We start from the raw sequence: 23,679 nt of genomic DNA, 5'->3' as shown, positions 1-23,679 counted from the left end.
TTTAAAAGTGTTTTTTTTCCCCCTCATGCTCAACGAGACTGTATTTATGTAATCAAAAAATACAGTAATATTGTGAAATATGATTACATCTTAATACATTAATTTCAGCAGTCTTCAGTGTCACATGATCCTTCAGAAATCATTCTAATATGCTGATGTGCTGTTTAAAAACTATATCTTCCTATTATCAATATTGAAAACAGTTGTGCTGCTTTACATTTTTGTGGAAACCGTATTATTTCAGGGTTCTTTGATTAATATAGAACATTAAAAATAACAGCATTTATTTGAAATAGAAATCTTTTGCGACATTATAAAGGTGTTTAACATCACTTTATTAATGCAATGCATCCTTGCTGAATAAAAACATTCATTTCTTTAAAAACAACACCAACAAATCTTATTGACCACACTTTTGAATGGTAGTGTGTATATAAAAATATGTATAAATCATATATAAAATTACACAATGATTCAAACATTTCCTTTGTAATTTTTTATTATTTTTCATTGTTTTCATAAAAAAATCATAAAACTTTGTCTATATAATATCAGTTTAAAAAATGTTTTATACAATTCTTAAAATATTTTTATGTTCTTGTAGCAATACCATCCAAAAATAATCTATATTATTATTTATGAACAATAAAAAGTAGTATACATCTGTTTTTAAAAATGAACAAAACAAACAAGAATGGGGTCACTAATGTAACTTGCGTCTGTGCAATGAAACTAAGCAGTCTTGCGACTTCTCCCCAATGAGAAGCGTAGGATGAAGAAAGATGTCATACTGGACAGAATCAAAACCCTGCTGTGGACCAGTCCATTTCACACCATAGTTGGCATTTCTCATTTGTGTGATGAGCCAAGCGTGTTGTTCTTTTTGGACAGGGTGTTTCATTGGACACTATTGCTTATTGGACACTGAATGACGCTAATCTATGTGACATTATATATCACCACGAATACAACAACAGGCCAGCTACCAAATCTCCAAAGTCATAAGGATGTTCTTCTGAAAAATCTGCTTTAACTGTAAAAACGCGCTTTTCATAGTTAAGGAGTAAAATTGAGCTTGGCGTACTGACGATTGTAGGGTTATTGCTATTGAGTCTACAATAGTGTCGTTCCCAATCCAGACTGCTTTAAAGGTCCAACTGTGTTGTTAACCCCATGACTTGTGGGCATTTCATGCAAACACAAATCCATCATAGATTTTCCATACCATTATCAGCTCTGAACTATCCATTGATGCCAAATAACAGTGGACACATAGACATAATATATAAAACATACTTCACGTGACAGACGCTGACTTCTGCCTCGGATGACCCTGTAAAAATCACACAGTGGATGAGGCTTGGCTTTTCTGGAGTGTGCTTATTCATTATTCATTATCTTATGGTTACATTACGGCCACTTTCAGGCCTGGAAAGCCTGCAAATTGACAGAACTCCCCCGTCAAACCTGGAACGCCCCTCTCTCCATTGTGAGCACTCTTTCAGAGTTGTGACACAATTCTGTAACTGGAAGCGCCTGGACCGGCGCGTGAGCCAGACAGGCCTCCATTCCTCTCTAATTTACTCTCTCCCTCGCTACATCTCTTCCTAAAGCACAGTACTGAGGCTGATGGGTCGGCCCGTGTGCTCAGTTGGCACGCTCTGTCGTCTCGTGTGTCTCTCAGCGCTGAGATGTGACGTCCCACTATCTGCTGTGGACGTTGTTGAGTTGTGTGGGCAGCTTCTGTCGGTCTTCGATCTCCTCCAGAGCGGTCTCCAGCTGCTGGATCAGCATGCGCTTCTTAAACCTGAGAGAAAGAGAGAGAGACAGCTATTTAACTGGATTATATGACATTATATTATATATAATAACATGCATATACTTTAAATACTAACAAGTTACTTTGAGAAGCTAAATTCCATATTATCACCTGCTTTCAGAGAATGTCTTAAAACATTTTTTTTCTTTCTGTATTGATAATTTGTCTTCTTTGAAGCATGAATACAAGAACATTTAGTTTATGCTTAAAAAAATACTTATGCATGTTTGCTTCTAAAGTAAATTTATTAAAAAAAAATATTTTAGTACTTTTATAAGACAAAATTGTCTTAGTGAGATTCTGAATTAACTTTGGAGAGAATTCTCTGCAATTTTATGATGCACATTAATCTTTCAAAATGTATTTAATTTTTTTGGGTTGATTTTATAATGAAAAAGTAGGGGAGAGAGGGGGAAAAACCTAAAACATTAATTGAAATAAAGCTCAAATAAAATGAAATATAAATATTAGCTGTGAAACTTAAAGGGATAGTTCACCTCTGAAGACTAAATTAAATAAATTAAAGTGATCATATCTTTCCACAAGACTTGGATTAAACCACGAGATTCATATGGATATGTTTTACAGCACCTGGTCTTTCAACGGAGGATCTTAATGAAAATATCTTAATTTGTGTTTCAATAATTAACCAAAGTCTTATGGGTTTGGAAGGACATGAGAGCGAGTAAACGATGACAGAGTTTTCATTTTGGTGAAATATCTCTTTAAAGTTAAATGAAAATTAGAAATGTTACCTTGGCAACTAACTGAAATAAAATAAGTTGAAGTTGAAGTACTAAACTGACTGAAATAAAAAGTGAAATAAAAATAAAAATGAATGCTAAAATAGAAACATGAAGTAGCACATAATGAAAACTATGAAAATATAAAAATGATTCAAAATATTATTAATTACTTTAATATTATATAAATAATACTAAAACAACAATGCAGGGGAGATGTAAAAATACACTCATTAGAGACCTGTGGGGGAATGATCTGTTTGTGTGTTTGGCTGGGGAGTATTTAGGAAACTGTTTATTTGTGCAGTCAGTACATGCTGACATCCTCTGTGGTGTCACTGGAGAGAGGAGCATGAAAGGCCTGTGTGTGATTGAAGAGAGCTCTCACCTGGCTGCCTCTTTGATGGCATGATGAATAAAGTACCTCTGCACTGACACTGGCCCCTTCACCTCCTCCAGTAACCTGAATATTGCCTCATAATCTGCACAAAAGAATTAGCAATTCAGTTTAGCTTTATTAATTCCTAAAAATATATACCCTCTTTCATAGTACAAGTGCACTCGATTTAAGCTAGAGAATAATTCAAAGAGAATACAGAAATGAATGGGCATGAATAATTAATTTGGTATTATATCTAGATACTCACTGCGGCCAGGCTTGCGGACTTCTTTGAGGACTCGAGTGCGCAGCTCCGCATTACTCCCCTCCAGGGGAATCATAACAATTGTGCCCTGTGCCGGAGTGTCTCCTCCATTGCCCTCCACCTCCCCCTCCTGGCCTGGAGGACTCAGGTCCTCAAAGTTTTGTGTGAGATCAGAGGGTCTCTCATCCAGACAGTTCTCCAGACCTATTCCCTCCTCCTCACCATCTGGTGTCTCCACATCTCCTCTGTCCTCCACAGGTGCAGGTCCTTCTCCCACTCCATCCACTCCTCCAGGCCACCCGTCTCCAGCCTCCCCGCCTGGCGCTCGCTCCCCATTGCTTTCTGTGCCTCCAACACTGTTTCCCTCAGCTCCTGTAGGGGAAAATACATGACAGCATATTATTACTTATGTTTATGGTAGGTTTTTCAATACACTCAATGTTTGCAACACTGTTTGGGATAGCATACTAACTACTCACATGATTTCTGCAGTATATAGCACATACACTATACCATTCAAAAGTTTGAGGTCAGTAAGGTTTTTTCAAAGAAATGAATATTTTCATTCAGGAAGAATGCATTAAATTGATCAAAAGTGACAGTAAAGACATTTATAATGATACAAGGGATTTCTATTTCAAATAAATGCTGATCTTTTGAATTTTATATCCATTAAAGAATCCTAAAAAAAATGTATTATGGTTAAGTATAACCTAACATTTTATTTGAAAGATGATAACTGGATGCTACAAACATTTGATGAGGCCCTGTGACAACAATGTAGCATACTACTGTTTGTAATAGTGTCTACTTTTCCTCTCACAATTAAAAAAAATAGTAGGCAGTGTCTAAGAATTTAGTACACAGCAAGTTAAGAATCAGTCAGCTGTGACTCAGAGGACTTTACCTTTGTGTAGTGGGATGGGTTTGATGATTCCTTGCTGGCCCTGAGTCCCTGTGGGGCCCTTGCTGAGGACATGATTGGTTATTATTGGAGGAGTTTGGGGTCGACGCAGCAGAGGGGACATACTCCTCCTTCTCTTCAGGGCAGTGCCTGAGTTAAGATCGCCAGCATTACCCCGCTTCTTATTTTGTGGGCCTGTCACAAACTCATCTGCTTCATCGATCATCATTCCCTGTTGTTGGGAGAAGAGGAAGAAAGAAAACAAAACAACTTAGCATCTAAGGCACTTCAGTTTTGACCTATAATCACTTTTATTATCAGAGGACACTTTTCACATTTCTGGGGTTCTCAGAAGCAAAAGTCATCATAGTTGGGTGAACTTCTATAGTGGTGAATCAAAATGGATTTTTTTTTGCATTCTCATTTGCTCTTACAGCAAAAGAATAAATTGTGATAGCATTTCTATGACTTTCAAAAAGAGAAGAAAAAAAAAAAATCAAGAGCTTGATTACGGTGGTCAGAAGAGAGAAAGATGTGAAATTTGCCAACAATCCCTCAGCTGTTGTATTAGAAACACCCACGCAACAGCAACTAGCTTTCTGAAATTTAACGCCAAAATAATATAATACAAAGTACAGTCCATAGGTTTGACATGCAAGCACCTTCTTGTCCTGCTTGAATGGGTTGCCAAATGTGTGCAATCGTTTAGGTTGGTCTGGATCAATCTCACGCAGAGGTGATGGCATCATCTTCAGATACTCCTGATAATTTCCCATCTGCCCCACTGGAATACTGTGCAAGTAGTCTACAGAATCATGAAAAAATATTCAATATTAAACAAATTTCATTTATGAACTTTTTTGATTACATGTCAACATTAGAAATGTAAATATAGTGAAAAGAAAACAGTTTCTCTTGTTGCTATGCTAAATGCATCTGATCGTTGTTAATATCCACCACAGTAAACTAAACGAAACAAAACGAAAAAGAAAAAAGAAAAAACAAACAACTACCATACATGATATTGTGAAAACAAAATGAAAAAAAACAACAAAAAAACAAATTTGACTTCTGTTTCCTGCTGTTACAATAAAAAGTGAACCTACATAGTGTAAAGATGCCATCACATTTACCATTTTTGCAGTTGAAATCCAGTCATTTTAATAGAAATTGATCGTGAATTTCATGTGAGGGAAAAAGATTTCCCAATGTAAATTTCGCACAGGGCTCAAGTTAATCACACGGATTGGTCACATTGACCAAAAGAAAGCTGCTTGGTTTGTAAGTGACTTCTGTGTGTGCTGTGTTACATACATTTATGCTACTAACAATAGACAACAGCTTTTTATTGGCTGTGAGAATGTGGCCGCACTTTAAGTCATGTTTGGCGGATTTTAACAGTTATGAAGCTTCACTTTGCAGAATGTAATTTTTGTCTTTGGTACAATTACCATCATCCTGGCCTCTGATTAGCTTCTGTGTTGTCCTTAAAAGATTTGAACGCATCCGAGTCACTTGATCTAGAAGGTTCCGTCGTGGAATATCATAAGCATTCCTATAGGCCTGGGGCTTCAAATCCTTGAAGGGAAGGTGAGTAAATGATTATAAAAGTTAGATTTTTCCCTAACTTCGCATGTGTTTAAGTCAGTCAGACTTAGATGTCTAGTCTAGTCAGAAATATTCATCAGAATGAACCTGCATCAGCAAGAAAATACAGTTTAAAAGATACAAATGTCTATATTAGCATAACTACATTCTGACCCCCAAACGTGAACTGAGACATGATTGATTTCAAATAGACCCTGTAATGTAATTCAGCCCCACTCAAACTGTCTGTACCTTGTTGAGAAGTGCAATCTGGAAACCAGCGATTTCTTTGAAGTTCATGTCGATGAGTCGGAGGGGCACCTCGCCTGTGATGCCCTGCAGGAGCTGCTTGAAATCGCGGCGGTGTGCCAGAGACAGGGTACTCGAGTGGTTCTTAACCTTGATGCCCGTCTCTTGAGGAGGCTTCTTCCCGACAGACACAATCAGACGGTCTGACTCAATCTTCGCCTAGAAAATCAAGTACAACTTGATTTAAAAAGCTGCATCACTCAGGCCTCATACAGATAGGATTTAATACTGAATGAACACAATATGTTAATATGTAATATAGAACATTTAAAGGAAAGTTATGAGTTTGAATACTACTTTAACTTGCAAAAACTGCGTAGGTTTAACTGTCAGCAGCTAAAGCGTGCTCACCTGCTGGCTGAGTTTTTTTAGGTAGGAAATGACACTGTAGCTCAAGCCACAATCCATGTTGTCAGAGATGAGATTTGGGGCTCCCATCATCCTCAGCGCCTTCTTGAGAGGCTGCAGTCAGAAAAAAGAGAGGAAGAGTGGAGAAACAGAGACAAAGGAAGTGAAAATGAGGACACACTCAGGGTGAATCTGCACTCAGAGCACGTATCCTTGACCTCATTACAGCTGTTAACAGACTATAGAACAAATATAGCTCATAAGAAGGGTTGGATTACAAGTGACCCTTGAGTGCATCTAACAGCCCATGAATTGTATATTGCATTAATTTATATGCACAAAGAAGTTGTCTTTTTTGTAAGCAGGACACTTCTGTGCTCTATTGGGATGTCTTTTTTTAAAGTAGGAACGAAGAGTGACTTACCAAGAGAAAGTAAGGAGGCATGGACTTCAGGTACATTTCAAAGGCCTGCCGCCACTTGAGGTTTGGCTTTAGCTTGTGCACTTTAAACAAATCATCTGTAAGGAGAATAAGAGATGGTAAGTGTGCTGAAGAAAGTCAAGACGCTACATCGCAGGGCTAAATTAAGTCATTCTCCAGAAGAAGGACATGAAAGATGTACAAAACTTGGACATAATTTATGCAGCAATGTACAAAAAAAAGTATAAATGTTACTGCATTATATAAAATGATTTTATTGTGTTCTTTTTTGTACTTTTTATTTATTTTAATCAGTTTTTTATTCCAAATTTAATTCTTTTTAATTATTATTCCTTTGTGTTTGTGTATATGCTGTTCAAAATGTAGGGATAATAAGTAAGATTCTCCTTTTTTTTCTTTTTTTTTTTTTTAAGAAGTCTCTTCTGCTCATCAAGGCTGCATTTATTTGATCAAAAATACAGAAAAAACATCAATATTGTGAAATATTAGTACAATTTAAAATAATTTAAAATACAATTTAGTCTTCAGTGTCACATGATCCTTCAGAAATAATTTTAATATGTTGATTTATTATCAATGTATTATCAAAGTTTTGCGGCTTAATATTTTTTTGGAACCTGTGATACATTTTTCAGGATTCTTTGATGAACAAACACTTTTCTAACAAGCCTTTACTATCACTTTTTATCTATTAAACACACCCGTGCTGAATAAAAGTATTAATTTCTTTCCAAAAAAAAAAGTTTTTAGTTTTTATTCATATTTGTCTGTTATATTATCTATTAATTATCATTTTTATTCCTTGTGCTTAAATTGTGTTTAAATTGAGTTTTACATCTTTTTATTTTTTTTTTCTCTTCATCGTGGCTAAACAAATCACCACTGTGTATGAAATGTGCTATAGAAAAAAAAATTGCAATTCAATAAATAAAGTAATTTATAGGATAAGGTTGGAAATGTGTTGTGAGGAAACACACGTACCGAGGAGTGGCAAAAGGACGGGATAGTTGTAAGGCATGACGAAGAGGTTGACACAGGTGAGCGTAGTGCTGGCCTTCAGGTAGCCGAACGGATGTGCTAAATCACTGTGTTTGCCGCTGCAGTTCACAAACACCTGGGAGACAGGGGAGAGGAGTTAGCATTGTCTGGTGTCTCCTGAGAGCTCAGCTCTCACATCAAACTGTTTCTCAGAGACAAAGCCCATTCATTAATGGCTCATTAGGTGACAGGACTCCTCAGAGACTAGTGTGCTATAAATGCCTCTAAATATGCTTATAAATGGATGTGCTTTTTCTAATTTATCTATCATTTACCTTCTTTTATAGTGAGGCAAGTAATCATGTAACATTGTAACCATGGCAAAAGAACAAACACAGATGTTCAGTTATATTGGTATGTTTAGATGAGCTTAAATGTATGATGAGAGTAGGAAAAACAAATCAAAAGAAGCTGCAAAAAACATTTCCTGGTACTGACTAAGGTATTTATAGCAAGTGTATATTTTTATATATATATATATACATATCCAGTGACAACAAAATACAGCATGGAAAAATCCTTTAATCTTACTGCAGTATTGTCAACCCTCTTTCTTTCAAGAAACTAAATGGTCTGGGTAATAGCTCTTGAGAGACCATTTGTCATCATTTCAGAGAAGACTAAAATGAGGTTCAGCAAAAAAATTCTGTGTATAAAATTATTTCCTTTCCAAAAGTAATCATGCCCAGTATCAGTCATAGCAGCGTTCAGATTCTTTATGCCTCTGTAAGAACATTATGATTATTCAAATAAAAAACAAAAGAGTCACAATTCCTTTGGACACAAATTCATGTTAAAAAGCTTATAACCACTCAACTGTTTATAATTTAACCGCAGATACAGTCTGATTGATTTTAATAAAAATCAAATTAACTCTCAAAGAACATCTCAGTGGTGCTTGCTTGTGCGCGTATGTGATTTTTGCTGCTTTATAGGCATTTATTAGTTATATACTCACACTTTCATGTGTGCAAGTATCCTCGTAAACACAGTAATTTAGGTCTTAAGTGAATAGTGAAAGCAAAAGAGCTGTGAAAGAAAACACATGTGTAACAGTATTTTGGATCCAGGCAGCTCTTAAAGTGACAGCAGTCCTGTCATTCATGTTAATCAGACAACAAAAGAGAGAAAACCTCTCACTACTCTTGACTAAATCACTTTTGTAACTATAATAATAAGAATATATATTTAATTTACACAGTGAAGAATATGCAGTGTTTTTATACATTTAATTACTTTATACAAAGTAGCATTTCTTATTTATTTGTTCAACTGTAGTTTTTTTGTCTTATTGCTTGTAATTAGTTTCTTATTCTTATGTAATCGCTGACTGTTTACTTGTCTTCAGCGAGCTTGAGTGGCGTTTTTTACATTTATTTATTTAGGCTAGTATTAGTTTTTTGTGATATTGACACTGGTGACAAGAATTATGAAATTTCAATGATATTACTATTCAAAAATTTGGGGTCTGTAAGATTTCTTAAAGGATTATAAAGAAGTCTCTTTTGCTCAAATTAATCCAGCCTTGCTGAATAAAACCATTAAATTCTTGACAAATAAATAAATAAATAAAATCTTACTGACCCCAAACTTTTGAACGGTTCTGTCGGTTGGAATAAAAAACTATACAACAAAATCTCATTCCAGCTGCTGTTTTACCAGTTACTAAATACAGGACTTTTACAACCGTCACTGTAAATGTGTAAGCCATTAAACTGACGTTACATGTAATTTGTGTTGTGCTTTTTTACATTCCAGTAAATATGGAAAATCTAAACACCCACTGTTTTTTTCCACTCTTTTAACACCATGATATCTATCATTGTGAAACTCGGATCGACCCAGACAACAGTCTGGGGGCTGAGAAAGATGGCATGCTAAATACAGATCAGATTAAATAGTTGTGCGAAAAGGTGTCCCACCTGCCAACACATGTGAGGAGATTTTCTCTCCAAGATGAACTGGGTGAGCGGTGACGGCTCCAGCTCATATTTGTCAAAAGGCAGCTTGTCAATAACCATCGGCTCACAGTCGATACAGGAAAACCGCACCAGAGGGTGGGAAGATCGTGGAGGCTAAAGAGAGACAAGAGAGAGAAAAAAAAACAGAGATCCTCTGTAATACATTCTCACAATGGGGTTTTCAAAAGATATGTCTGTTAGATGGCCAATTCATCCTGTAATCACAGCAGCAGTGGATAATGACCCATGTGTTACAGGCACATGACAACACAAGCTGTTCATTCCCTGAGCAGATAATCTCACAACACTCTGAAGACTAAATAAACCAAAGGAGTGTTTTACAGCAAATAAAATACCGACTTTATTTTAGGAATATGAAAAAGAGCCTGTATATGCTCAAGTTGACATTTCTCGAGGCACCCGTGTTACCATCTGCACCCAAGCCCATTGTGCTACTGATTCACAATACTGTAGACATGACAGCAAGGATGTCAGGAAGGAAATGACCTCATGTTAAGCTAGCGCTAAGTGCTAAAGCTCTGGTGAGCTGCAGCAGTCTTATTCTGCTGGCAATGGCTCTCTCACTGTGCCCACTGGCTGAGCTGAGCTGTGGCACTTTGGCATGGCACCAGCTGCTGTCTCTACAGTGCACTGTTTAAGAAAGAATAGACAGTGAGGGGGTGGGAAACCTCAGGACAGTGAAGCATTTCCTCATGTTACTGCTCTTTTCAGCTCCCTTATCTTCATCTGCATTCATTAGCACTGCTTGAGCAAGATGAAAGCTAACCTTTAGTTTGCAGAGGTCATTACCTTTGGCTAATAAATTGCTTCATCCACTCGGCTCGGATGAGCCAATGCTATTACACCTATCCAAACTCCTTTTGCAACCCTAGTACTTTTCCGTTTTATGAAGGATCCTGTGAAATTTCAGTGTGTAGAAAGAAACAGCTGAACGTCTGCCAGGTCCCAGAGCTCCGCAGAAAGTCCTTCTGTGCTCGCTCATTAAATATTTTAGCTAGATGTTTTCAGCTAGATTTAACACATTTAACTATGTTTAAAACCATTTCCCACAAGTCAGTGCAAAAATATGTGCTGCATACAGTGCTACTATTACAGTTTTTATGTTTTTATAGTTTTTTGGTCACACTTCATTTTAAGGTCAAATTCTCACCATTAACTACGTCTTTTGCCTCAAACTCCTAATTTGCAGCTTATTATGGTAGTTGTTAAGTTTAGGTACAGTATTGAGTAGGATTAAGGATGTAGAATATGGTCGTTCAGAATATGTGCTTTATAAGTACTAATAAACAGCCAATATGTTAATAATAGGCATGCTAATAAGCAACTAGTTAATAGTGAGAATTGTTACCAGTTTTTTTTTTTTACTCTATTATAGTATTTATATATAATACTTTACAATAAGGTTCCATTTGTCAACATTAGTTAAATATATTAGTAAACATGAACTAAGAATGAAATATACTTCTGAAGCATTTAATGATTACTAATACATTATTAAAATCTAAAGTTGTCTCTTTTAATATTATTTGATGGACCTGAGTTAACATGAACTAACAATGAACAGCTGTATTTTTCGTAACTAATGTTAATAAGGATGAATAAATACTGTAACAATATATTGCTCATTGTTAGTTAATGTTAGTTAATGCATTAACCGACGTTAACTAATGGAACCTTACTATAAAGTGTTACTTTTTTATTCATTTTGAACTAGCTTTTATTTTTATATTTTCAGTTTTAATTTAGTTAAATTTTTTTAGTCATTTTCATTCACTTTTGTTTTTAAAAAAATATTTCTAAATTGTTGTAATTTATTTTTATTTTATTTTTATTTCAGTTAGTAATCATAGTGCTTTTACTTAAAACTTTTTTCAGCAAGTTGCCTAAACCATATTTCTGGTTTTCATATCGTTTAAGTTTTTCATCATACAGTAGCTTGACTCTACACTCAAACTCTATTTTGTAGGTTATTATTTACCAAAGTGGGGGAGTTCTGGTCAGGCCAGAAGGATTCTGGGATTGGCCAGTGACCCACAGGAACGCCCGTCTTGGGGTTGGGCCGGACGTAAATGAGCTTGTGGCAGCTGTGCCAGGGCTGCGGACTGAAGGACGATAAAGGACGAGCTGGATCCACAAGACCATCTGCACAAAGAGAAGACGATATTTGTGTATTAACTGTTTTCCCAATAAGCACAAAACTAACATGACAACACAGAATCAGCACTGACCTTCGCCTATCGCAGGTGGATCGGGGCCGCTCTTCTCAAAGTGTATTACAACTCCACTCAAAACCTTTTGGACAAGAGACTCGAGACACTGGTTCAGCATTCTTTGCGTCCTCACACAGTAAGAGCGGCCTTATAGAGAGAGAGTGAGAAAATAGAGTTAGCTGAGCTATGAGATTAACCAGCAAAACTGCATTATCCACTAAAAAAACAACAACAACTGTGCTAACAGAAACTAAGTGCATGGGAGGAAATCTTCCAAAGCACAATATAACACAAGAAGCATTTTCCGAAGAAACTGAACCATACAAGCAAATATGTGGGCGGCAACAGATTACTTCCTTTCAACAACCTAATTAGTTGACATCACTAATTATCTTAGAGTTTGGACATCCCCATGTTGTTACAAACCTGTTTGACTTTGGAACATAAAAGAAAATGTTCCGAAAAAAATGTCTCATTGCTTTTTGTCCATACAATGGAAGTCATCGAAATGGTTTGGTTATCAACATTCTTCAAATTTATATTTTTCGATGTTCCACAAGGATGACGACATTTTCATTTCTGGGTGAACTATTTATTTAAGAGTGAGAGATCACGAGTCTGACTATTTTAAACAAAGCCATCAAAATTGAATTTTACTTCATGACTTCACTGGAACAAAGAGCGTTCGTATGTGAAAGCTGTGCTGAAGAGCAATCACATAATCACAGATTTGTAAGGAGGTTGACAGATTAATTGCAGATTCTTAGAGGGGCTCAGATGAAAAACAGGACTGAAGCTCCCCTAAATAGGGTCTCGCAACACTTTTATCTAAAGGACAGTTTAGTGGAATCCAGACCTCATAAACTGAACTTTAAACGAGGGAAGGTTTATTTGATAAATATTTTAACCTGCATTTTAAAATGCAATTGATTGGCTGTACCTCCAGTGACCTCACACATCTGGGTGATAGCAGACTCATCAGTGGGCACGCTGCCCAGCTGCTCGCTGTCGGGCACGGCCACTCCTGGCAGCCGCAGCACCAGGGCAAAGAGTCGCTGGTCCCAGCGGAACGGCTCCTTGGTCAGCTCACTACCCGGCAACGGGGAATTCAGAGGCAGGTGTAGCTGAGGGAGGAACAGAAAACAAGAAGTGAGATGCCACTGGGGTTTGTGAGAAAGACATTATACGTCAGGACAGGCTGATCAAAAAATGTTGGCATGTTGGTATAGTGTTTTTGTCCCTCACCTCCTCAGCCACCCCAGAGCTGTGTGTCAATTTGTTTCCATCTGTGATTGTAATAATGACCGATGGTTCCAGAAAAAACGGGTTCCGACCCTAGAAGAGAGGAGAGCATTTCTTAAAAATCCAAAGCTCAAAGAAATAGTTTTGATAAACTGTTAAAATGCTTGAAACATCTATCCATTTTTCGAGCTACTTGTCCTATACATGGTTGTGGAGATGCTGGAGCAAAAACAGTAACATTGTGAAATATTATTACAATTCAAAATAACTCTTTTCTATTTGAGTGTTATTCAGTGTAAATGTGTATTTTATTCCTGATTCTTTGATGAATAAAACTTCAAAATAACTATTTATTTGAAATAGAATTTCTTGTAACATTATCAGTTTAATGCATACTTGCTGAATAAAAGTATTAATTCATCTAATATATATATATATATATATATATATATATATATGTGACCCTGGACCACAAAACCAGTCTTAAGTGTAAATTTTTCGAAATTGAGATTTATACAGCATCTGAAAGCTGAATAAATAAGCTTGTAAATAAATAAATAAATAAGCTACAAGTTTGTTAGGATCTGATCATATTTGGCTGAGATACAACTATTTGAAAATCTGGAATCTGAGGGAGGAAAAAAATCTAAATATTGAGAAAATCGCCTTTAAAGCTGTCCAAATGAATTCTTAGCAATGCATATTACTAATCAAAAACGACTTTTTGATATATTTACAGTAGGAAATTTACAAAATATCTTCATGGAATATGATCTTTACTTAATATACTAATGATTTTTGGCATAAAAGAAAAATCTATAATTTTGACCTATATAGTGTATTTTTGGCTATTGCTACAAATATACCCCAGCGACTTAAGACTGGTTTTGTGGTCCAGGGTCACATATATATATATATATATATATATATATATATATATTCCAAAATGTTGAACAGTGGTGTAAGTGAAACGCTGAAAAATATGACATTTAAAATTTGTATCTTGTTTAAAAAAAATGGTTTTCAATGTTAACTGCAAGTACATACATAAGTGTCAACCGAATTCCTACACACTTGAAAAAAAACTGACAACCTGACAGATGTTGTTAATTGTACAGTAAACAGTGAGTGAACACGAGATGCATTCTCTCTGTCCATACTGCAGGGGTCAGCACTCAGTTACTCACCCTCACACATGCCGACTGAGCATGTGGATTAGCACACTGCCTCAGGGTTATCTCAGACTGCATGTCTCCTATTTTAGGTAATCCAGCATGGTTTTAATGTGTGTATGTAAAGTATCTGAATATTCTGAATTACAGATAATCCAATTAAACATTGCTCTGTTTGAAGTTGTAGAAGAAACAACACAAATCACAGTAAATTAAGTTGATACCCGTGTGCTCTTGTGAAATACTGTTTCATAAAATGAAAAACCCCACAAAATTTGCTCTGTAATCTCTGCGTGTTGCTACATCCATTCCTCCTCCTGAGTTAAGTGGACCCCCTGTCACTACTGATGAAAGCATCTCCACTACAAAGCCTCGCTGAACGGATGGTGCTGCTTGAAGCACTGGGCAGCATCAGGTTTAAAGCTTTGGATTACAGAATATTTTCCCATATGTTAGCTGGGTCACTCTCATGCCTTCTGGCACACTTTAGATGTGCTGTGAAATGGTTATTTTTGAGTAATGGCTTCTTTCCAGCTATGAAGGAACATGTTGATACACACTGAGTGTTCTGCAAATAATACATAAATATATAAAATGTATTTGTTTCCTTTAAAGGAGTAGTTCACTTTCAGAATGAAAAAAAATACTATGGAAGTCAATGGTGCTCATCAACTGTTCAGACCCCAACATTTTTCAAAATATCTTCTTTTGTGATCAACAGAAGAAAGAAACTCATACAGATTTGGAACAAGTGGGGGGTGAGTGAAAGATGGCAGAATTTTCATTCTGAAAGTGAACTACTCCTTTAAGGACAAAACATTCAAGGCTGGATGGAAGGTAAAATTTGTTAAAATACTGATTGATCTGAAAATTGGGCAGATGTATTTATCTCAATGTCTACTCTTATTATGTGAGGTGATGTTTCTTATCATACTGCATAAAGATTGTCTTGACTCTTTGAATGCTGAAGGGAGATATTATTACCTGACCATAGTTGTCAATGCCAGAGACTAGTCTGTTGAGATTGAGCAGGTCGAAGGCGGCGCGGAGCGCGTGACCCAGTGTAGTCAGTCCAGATGCCTGCAGGTTCTTCAGCTCGCTCATGAATGTGGCATGATTCTCTTTCCAACCCGCCTACCATATACAGGAAATACAAACAGATGATGTGAAAACCAGCTCCATATAACCTCGGCAACACTAAACATTCAGACAGTGACATTTATACATGGAACCCAAAAGGTACACTAACATTAAAAGTCTTGCAAGACGTGTTTATGAAAAAAGCCTCATATGCGCACAGAGCATTTATTTGAGCAAAAATACAGTAAAAACATGTGATGTTCCAGCAGCCATTACTCCAGTCTTCAGTGTCACGTGATCCTTCAGAAACCATTCATATATTTAAAAGTGTCTCCAAACAACTTTAAGGCCTCTGCATGTATTAACATGATCAAATCTTATGCAAAATATTACATAACAAACAGAAGCTTCCCTCCTACTATATGCAAAGCACCTGTAGCTTTTCTCACTTTTTCACCTAGCGAGATCAAGCACTTTGTTTAATTGTGCACATGTTAAGCACAATAGCACTACCTACATATCAGGTGAGAGAGGTGAAAGTAAAGTCAGGCAATAAAAACCCAAAATGACTACAGCACAAGCTTTGCAAAGCATCTGAATGAGCATGCATGATTGTGTACCACTTATACTTGCACATGTATATAATGTATGATAGGTAGCCTGGTAAGAAGCAACACAGATCTGCTACATAAGGCTTGACTCGTTTTACTATCTTTAAAAGACATGTGGTTAGTGTGTGTCTGTCTCTGACCCACATTACCCCTCCCAGCAGAAGAATACAGTCATTTACTGCTCACTCAAAACAAACACAGTAAAAACAACAATATAATGAGTTCAGATGCTGAGAAAAGAACCGAGGTTAATAGTTCACTAAATCTGCTTTTACAAAATGATTCCTGCTCCACATGAAATTTACTCAGCGTGAATAAATCAACACATTACATAAACATGCATACATTGTAAATTCCCACAAGGGAGAGAAGACTTAACAGGTCAGATCCCGAGGTGGTTGAGCTTCACATGTTTGTGGGTAGACTTATTTGTATTGGGAAACATTAAAGAACAAAGCAGGCAGAGATTTGTCCTGACAGTGTACGTCTCTATCCATGTATGGAACAAAAAAAGAAACCATTCAAGCGGTAGCTCTTCTAACTGGCACTCAATAATTCAAGCAACAGAGTAATTCTATTTTTTTCCCCATCCGTCTTTCTTTCCCTCCGCATTAACAATTTATTGGCTTTGAAGAAGTGTGACTGCAATCAGACTCTCCTTTAATCACACCCTTGTCCAGTGAGGCAGAAGAAGATGGGAGAGAATAAGGAATGTGAACACTGAATAAGCCAGGAAAAAGGATAATACCCTAATTGTAGCTCTAACAGAGGAAATGTAAACTCAAACCCTTCTTTAAAGAATGAAAACCCGATGGCGATCCAACAGGGGAAAGAACAAACATTGTAATCCACATACGAGTTAATGTCACAAAAGCATATCCAGACCATATTTTACTCCAAAAGTAAAAGAAAAAGTATTTTTACTTTGTGATATTATTTTAAATTTTCTCATTACTGTAAAGTACTAGATATTTCACTTCTGAAATTGTTATATTTGGATGTTTATTTATTTTCAGTGTGATTCTCATTTTCATTACTGTAATACAGTATTTTTTTTTATTTGGATAGCACAAATTGAAGGCAGTACTATACAATGATGTATAAATACTTTACGATTTAAATAATATATTATTACACATCAACATGATATTTCACCCCAAAACCAAAAGGGAAAACAGAATAAATTCATATTTTATATAAAGAAAATGAAGACTAATTAGCCTATTATTTATTTATTTATGTACCAGATGTTTTCCTTATAAGATTTTCATTTATTCTCAAAAGCGATTGTCATTAGAATTTCCTTACTGTAATATTGTAATTACACATGCGTAAATAAAGGCAGTTCAGCAAATACTACCCTGATGTATAAACGATTTACAATATAGATAATAATAATTTTTTATGCATTAATACAATGTGCTTAATTGTCATGAAAATAATGTCACAATGCAAAAGAAGTGGTCACAAAAATCCCAATGGTCGCTTTAGGCAAACGTATCATTTTTTTCTTTTTTTTATCTTTTGATTTTGAGGTGCAATATGAACCGGGTATCGTCTTGACAGGTTTCATGAGATTCGACCATATATGTCCCCCCAGAGCAGAATGGAGAAAGCGATAATGTTAGTTAATCATGAAGCTGTTGTTTAGTTACAGAAAGCATATAATGCATTTTCTTTTTTTCTGCTTTCAAAATTAGCGTACCATAAAACCTGGCTCTGTATTTCCTTGCCAAATGCAGGACAGGTGGCAAGACAAATGAGCAGTTTTACATAAACTGACAGATAAGGACTTGTTCCCTGTTAAGCTCCTGTTCTGAGGAAAGCGGCAGTCATATAAACACAGCTCTTGTGATTGCAGGAGGAATCATCACAGCAGAAAGGGCGCGTGACGACCCGGGGAGGATTCACACGGGTTAAGCGACTGCCCTTATGGCCTGAGTATTATTCCAGGATCAGGTTGCCTTGTCCCAGGTTTTAATCTCTACTACCGCCTAAAGGTTGAGCTGATCACAGATAACCATTGAGCTCAGTTACATATATCCACCCAGTTTTGCAGGAGGGACATGTCTGCGGTCTGCAGGGTGGTGCTTGTCATGTGTAATGATAAAGGCCAGGCAGGAACTAAAGTTGTCACTCTAATGGAATGAGTGCTGGTTAACCAGCCAAAGCACTAATCAGAGGGACCATCATGCTCATGACAAATAGATCTCCATTTTGACTCTGAGTGAATTAACTTTTTTTTGGTGATCATCTTTGTTTTAGCTACTTGTATAGAGCCAATGCAAAGAAATGCAGACAGTATATGTTCAGTTATATGTTGCGAATGAGGTTTAAGGAGGAGGAGCAACATTGTGGATTTCTGAAGAAATATTTGGCCTGTCTAACTGTCACCTCAGCTACTCCCATTTCACAAGATTCAGAGCAAGATAAAGCATGAGGCAGTCTACAGGATAAACAGAAGTCCACTGGATTCACAGATTAGATATTCCTGGTCTGCACCAAAATTTGTATGCATGCATGTATTATAATGCATGTAAATGTACAGTGACTCTAAAGCTATTTGGACACTTCATTGCATTACCTAATAAAATATCAAGTGGGTTCTACAAAAGTTACTTGATTTTTCTTACTCATTTTTGCATTTATTTTCAAGCAACTGGTCCCAATGTCATTTTAATAGATTTGTGATATTTTGTTATATAACGCAATGACATTCATAAAGCGTCCAAATGTTAGATGGGGTAATGTAAAAATGTAGAAAGTATAATGTAATATGGAGGGGTTTGCATTGTTTTCCAGAGCCTTATGGTGTAAACCACAAATGCAGTTACACGCATTTTTCTTTCCTCCTTCATCAACCAACAACAGAAACAACACACTGTTTACGACAAAACAAATTCATTTCCATCTCTAACCTTTCGCTTCAATGATAAGTATTCTCAGCAGTAATCGATTAAGAAAATTACAAAAGGCGAAAACTGTGTCAACTTCAGAAAATAGGCAAGACTAAGAATAATGTTCTGCTTGGCCGGGGCTCAGACAACAAGAGAGGCACACAAACAGGAAAAGAGAGCTTTGTGAGGAGGGCTGGAGGCTCACTGGAACTCTTCACTGTTTAGCTGCTGAAAATCTCATGAATAATTGACGGGAAATAAAAAAGGCACTCTGTTAGATACAGAGGCCAGATTCTTGCTAGGCTGGTATTTGCCCAGTGTATTCTAGTCGAGAACTGGGTTAGCCTACTCGCTAATTCTGAAGAGCGACTGCTTGACTGAGAAGTATTTTTTAAACAGGAGGAACAAGCTGGCCACGAATAGCTCAGAGAGGGCTAAAAGCTTACGTAAGAGGGCAGTTATAACATCTCATAACACCATCTCAAACAAAGACATGGTAAGATAACAATGCTATTTGCACATTCAAAATTTCATCACGTAAATGGCTAAAACATGCCATATGTCTACTACAAATCGTTAGTGTATAGTACCCATTATAAGCAGGAAAAGTAGTTATAGAGTTAAGTGTCACTTGGAAGTCAACCTCAGATTATCTTGGATAAACTGGAACAGGGTGGGAAAACTGCATGACAAGCAGTGGAGTAAGAAAACCCCCCAAGAGAGTAACTGGCTACCTGCCAGAAAGTCCATACTAATGAACTGCTAAAGCACAGAGCTATTCTCATTGTCAATGTCATACCACAAACAAAGAAGACAGGAACCCAGGCAGCACTACTTCATATGTACATGTCGGTAAGTGCAGGCCTTGACTCAACTCCAGGCTGGGAAAAAGATGGATGATACTTTGAAATTAGGCCATGCAAAGTGACCACATAACCACAATTCCCACATCCAATATAATGGCACCTCAAGAGAACTGGCACAGCAGTTTATCAACAGAAAATGATGCTGAACGTGGGGAGAGAAAGGTCTGAAAACTGATGAAGAATTGGGTTTATTTGCTTATTGGATTATTGTTATATCTAATATTTTGACAGAGGTGTGGATTTTAAGCATGTTGGTAAACACTACAAACCCTATTGTCATAAAAATCAGCGCTCTGTTGAGGCTCATGCCCATTCAAACTTTTGAGTATGTGGCTCAAATCTTTGAGCCAAATGGATTTTAAACAACTTTTAAATGTCAAAAAAATAAATATTTGTCAATACATTCCATGATTATTTTAGGTGCAAAATTAATATTACTCAGAAATCGTCACCTTTTTGTAAATTTTGCCCTTTTGAAGGTAAAATATATAATTTAGCTTATTGATTTGCGCAAAACGAAAGAGTTGGGGGGATCTTACAAAATATTTTTTATTAGGAGTTATAGTATACAATGAGACATGTATAATATATCCATTTAAATATCAAGCTGTTTGTGAAAATGATGATTGGTTGGATCTGTCGCAGGTGCTTCATGTTTCTCTAAAAGACTACAGAAAACTGTCTCCAATTCACAAAATGCACTGGTTTAAAAAACATGTTTCTATAAGCTACAGAATATGTGTAAGACTGATGCGTGACTTATATAATATTTTTAATATTCTGGAATAGCGACGGCTAAAGAGTTAATATGTTCTTGCTTTGGTTCATAAATCAGAAGTAGGTTATATAGTCATTGCAGTAATTAATAATAATTTATTAGTTTTTTTGGGGGGAGGATTTCAAACAATGTAACCACAAGGTCAGTTCTGGTCAGGTCTGTTTTCCATGTATGAAAATGAAGGGCGATCACTGAAGTTCAGAAGCAATATTACTTAAAAAAAATATATACAATATAAGGATGTAAACCTGGCCCCTATGCATACTACAAAATTACACCAACAGATTATCGTGACTCATAAACATACATAGAAGAGCCAGAACTATCACTGCCTTCTCAAAAAAACACTAGGTATATGATGCCCATTAAGGTAATACATGCAAGTCTAGTCATGCCCTTGTGTCTTAGAATGATCAAGTAATCCATGAAGCAAGTCATGACTTCCATTACATTCAGTTAGTACTCTGAGTAAAGAGATTTGTTTGATTAGTTCACGCAGATGCCCGACCACAATCAACTCATAGACCCTGTTATCCTTGCTGTCCTTACCCCCAAATGGTAAAATATGAATGGCTGTCACATATGAAAACAGCAAAACACCTCCTAATTTCTGTTCTAGGTTCATTGTACTAGTAGCACTTGATTGTATTTGTACAGGAAGCACTTATGTGAGGCTATAGCATGAAGTCACTGTGGTTCATGCCTTATATGCAAGCGCTGGCTTAATAGTGAGCAATTAGCAATTATGCTTGTATAGGTATACCTTATGTTTGAGTAAACTTCAAAGATTGAGTGACCTGATGTGACAGGCACCTCACCTTTCACCTGTTTGGTGTTTGGGAATTTTTAAATATGAATGGGAGGGAGGTGAATGTACTAGGAGTGGAGAGGGAAGGAAGGAAGTTGATGCTTGTTTTCAAGGGCAACTCACAAGCGTCTCCCTCTCTCTCATAAAGAGCAACGCAAACCTGCAAAGCATCCCCTCGTTTGCTTATTGATGGCTGTTGCACAAATCAAATCGTGTTGATTTGTTCAGGCTACAGTGGCCAATGAGAATGCGAGAGGAGGGCACGCGACAGAGGGCAGGCTTCTTGTCCAATCCGGACCGAGTTGGCCCGTGCACGCGTCACGCGCTACGTCACAGTGGATAATAAATCTCTCCGCCTCCATCTCAGCGCTCGAGAGCTTTCCCAACACAAAAGCAAAATGTCCGCCATGTTCAGAGGCTGCGCTGCTCCGGGTCTGCGGATATTTTAACAAAAATTAGCCGTTTTCGTCACCGGGAGGCCGCCTGACCCGGATGCTACGAACCAGAGGGACAGTAGAGTCTCATTGTCAGAAAAAATATCTCCGCTTTAACCACATATAAGCACAATTTAGTAGTATTTATTTACCTTTACGCCGTATGGTGGATCATCGAATGTAACTAGCATGTACCTGTCGCCTCTACTAGCCGGGTCTCGGGCACGCAGCTGTTAAAGAAAACGAAACAATAAACATTCATTTAAACTGATCCTGTCATAGGGATCCTTAACTCCAACAAGGTACAACAGCAAGCTGAAAAAGTCGGGGTAAAATTATGCTTTACCTTCATAAAGATCTCAACCGCGCCTTTAGCAATGTCCAGATACGTCGTACCCAAATAAGTGCGCTGATTCATAGAAGCGGACGTGTCTATCAGAAAAAGTAAAATAGGCATTTTGAAATGTATAGATAGACCTCTAGATGTTTGCTAAAATATCTACAATCGGCATATGACCTATCTTGCGGCCCTGGGCATGCATATATGTGTGTATATATTTTGTTATAATCAGACCCCCCCAAAAGAGGGTCGTACTGCCACCCTTTGCAGCCGCCTGATTCTCTATCTGTCTTTTCTGAGCAGTGCTGGGCTCGCGCTGTTAGAGAACTTCTCTTCCGAACAAGACCGAAACGCCTTCGCCCCGCCGTTGCAACGCCATTGGCTGAGCCTAGCCGCGAAGCCACGCCCACTCGGGTATAAATATGCAATGAGGTCGTGGAATTCCTCTCAGTTCTCCGCGAGCGGATGGAGATCGAGGGGAGGACGGGGATATTACGTGTCGCCTGTACGCTTTGTTTGTGTCTTTTAATAGGCACTTTTGCTATTGCATTGGGTGTTACGCAGATCTGACACGTTCATTTGTAACATATATGTGACACTGGACCACAAAACCAGTCATATTTGTAGCAACAGCCAACAAAATTATAGATTCTTCTTTTAATGCCAGAAATCATTAGGATGTTGAGTATTTTTTGTAAATTTCCTACCGTAAATATATCAAAACTTAATTTTTGATTAGTATATGCATTGCTAAGAACTTTAAAGGCGATTTTCTCAATCATTTTAAATTTTTTTGCATCCTCAGATTCCACATTTTCAAATAGTTGCATCTCGGCCAAATATTTTGTCCTATCCTAACAAACCATCAGTGGCAAGCTTTTATTTTCAGCTTTCAGATGTAGTGTAAATCTCAATTTTTAAAAAAATTGACCCTTATGACTATTTTTGTGGTTCAGGGTCACATATAGTTTCATTTTCATCTCATATAAAGGGCGACCCCCTCCTCGCCTGATCCTGGTCTAGCTGTCTTGGTGGGGGTGGGGAGTAGCTTTGGTTCTGTGTGATTTTTATAATAATTATGCCTCCCTCTGACCATGAAGAAATCCGTCCTCGTCCGCTTTCCCCTCCTCTTGTTTATCTCCTTCGAGAGAGTATAGGCAAGCGCCATGTTGATACGACAATCCGCCTGAGACCGTGACAACAGCGGCACAGACTCGGGAGGAAAAGCAGCGCTGGCTCCTCCTAAACCGCGCTCCTGGGTTTCCGTGGAGCCTCGCTGCACATGCCCTTTGAATTTGTGAATGTCAGAAAGGGACGTACCTGCTAGGCAGTCCTGTTCACCATGATCCCACACACTGAACGCGCTGCGATAAATGTACAGGCATTTGTGGTGATATATTTATCCTGCGCGAAAGCTAGCTCGTG

At 37.3% G+C, this 23,679-nt stretch overlaps 1 protein-coding gene across 1 annotated transcript; it reads right to left on the bottom strand.

Moving 5' to 3' along the window:
• Window positions 1-454: 454 nt before the first annotated feature.
• Window positions 455-22,948, bottom strand: ints6l (integrator complex subunit 6 like). Its single transcript, XM_058797393.1, has 18 exons — window positions 22,261-22,948; window positions 22,067-22,144; window positions 15,425-15,574; window positions 13,272-13,361; window positions 12,967-13,150; window positions 12,045-12,173; window positions 11,795-11,958; window positions 9,757-9,909; window positions 7,778-7,910; window positions 6,779-6,873; window positions 6,358-6,468; window positions 5,950-6,165; window positions 5,562-5,688; window positions 4,773-4,915; window positions 4,114-4,342; window positions 3,210-3,578; window positions 2,951-3,044; window positions 455-1,807 (listed from the first exon to the last, which is right to left on the bottom strand). The coding sequence occupies exons 1-18, from the start codon at window positions 22,369-22,371 to the stop codon at window positions 1,705-1,707; spliced, it is 2,679 nt and encodes an 892-aa protein (XP_058653376.1). The 5' UTR covers window positions 22,372-22,948; the 3' UTR covers window positions 455-1,704.
• Window positions 22,949-23,679: the final 731 nt, after the last annotated feature.

The sequence above is a fragment of the Onychostoma macrolepis genome, chromosome 14 (assembly GCF_012432095.1).
Source record: "Onychostoma macrolepis isolate SWU-2019 chromosome 14, ASM1243209v1, whole genome shotgun sequence".
Classification (NCBI taxonomy): Eukaryota; Metazoa; Chordata; class Actinopteri; order Cypriniformes; family Cyprinidae; genus Onychostoma; species Onychostoma macrolepis.
This window is presented reverse-complemented; position numbering and strand designations above follow the sequence as displayed.

Excerpts from the sequence above, each read along its gene's own strand:
- ints6l (XM_058797393.1), bottom strand. The coding sequence starts at position 22,371 with ATGCCTATTTTACTTTTTCTGATAGACACGTCCGCTTCTATGAATCAG. Across the intron at positions 9,910-11,794 it reads ACCAGAACTCCCCCACTTTG|CCTCCACGATCTTCCCACCC; the intron begins GTAAATAATAAC and ends GTCTCTCTTTAG. Across the intron at positions 6,166-6,357 it reads TAAAAAAACTCAGCCAGCAG|GCGAAGATTGAGTCAGACCG; the intron begins GTGAGCACGCTT and ends TTGATTTTCTAG.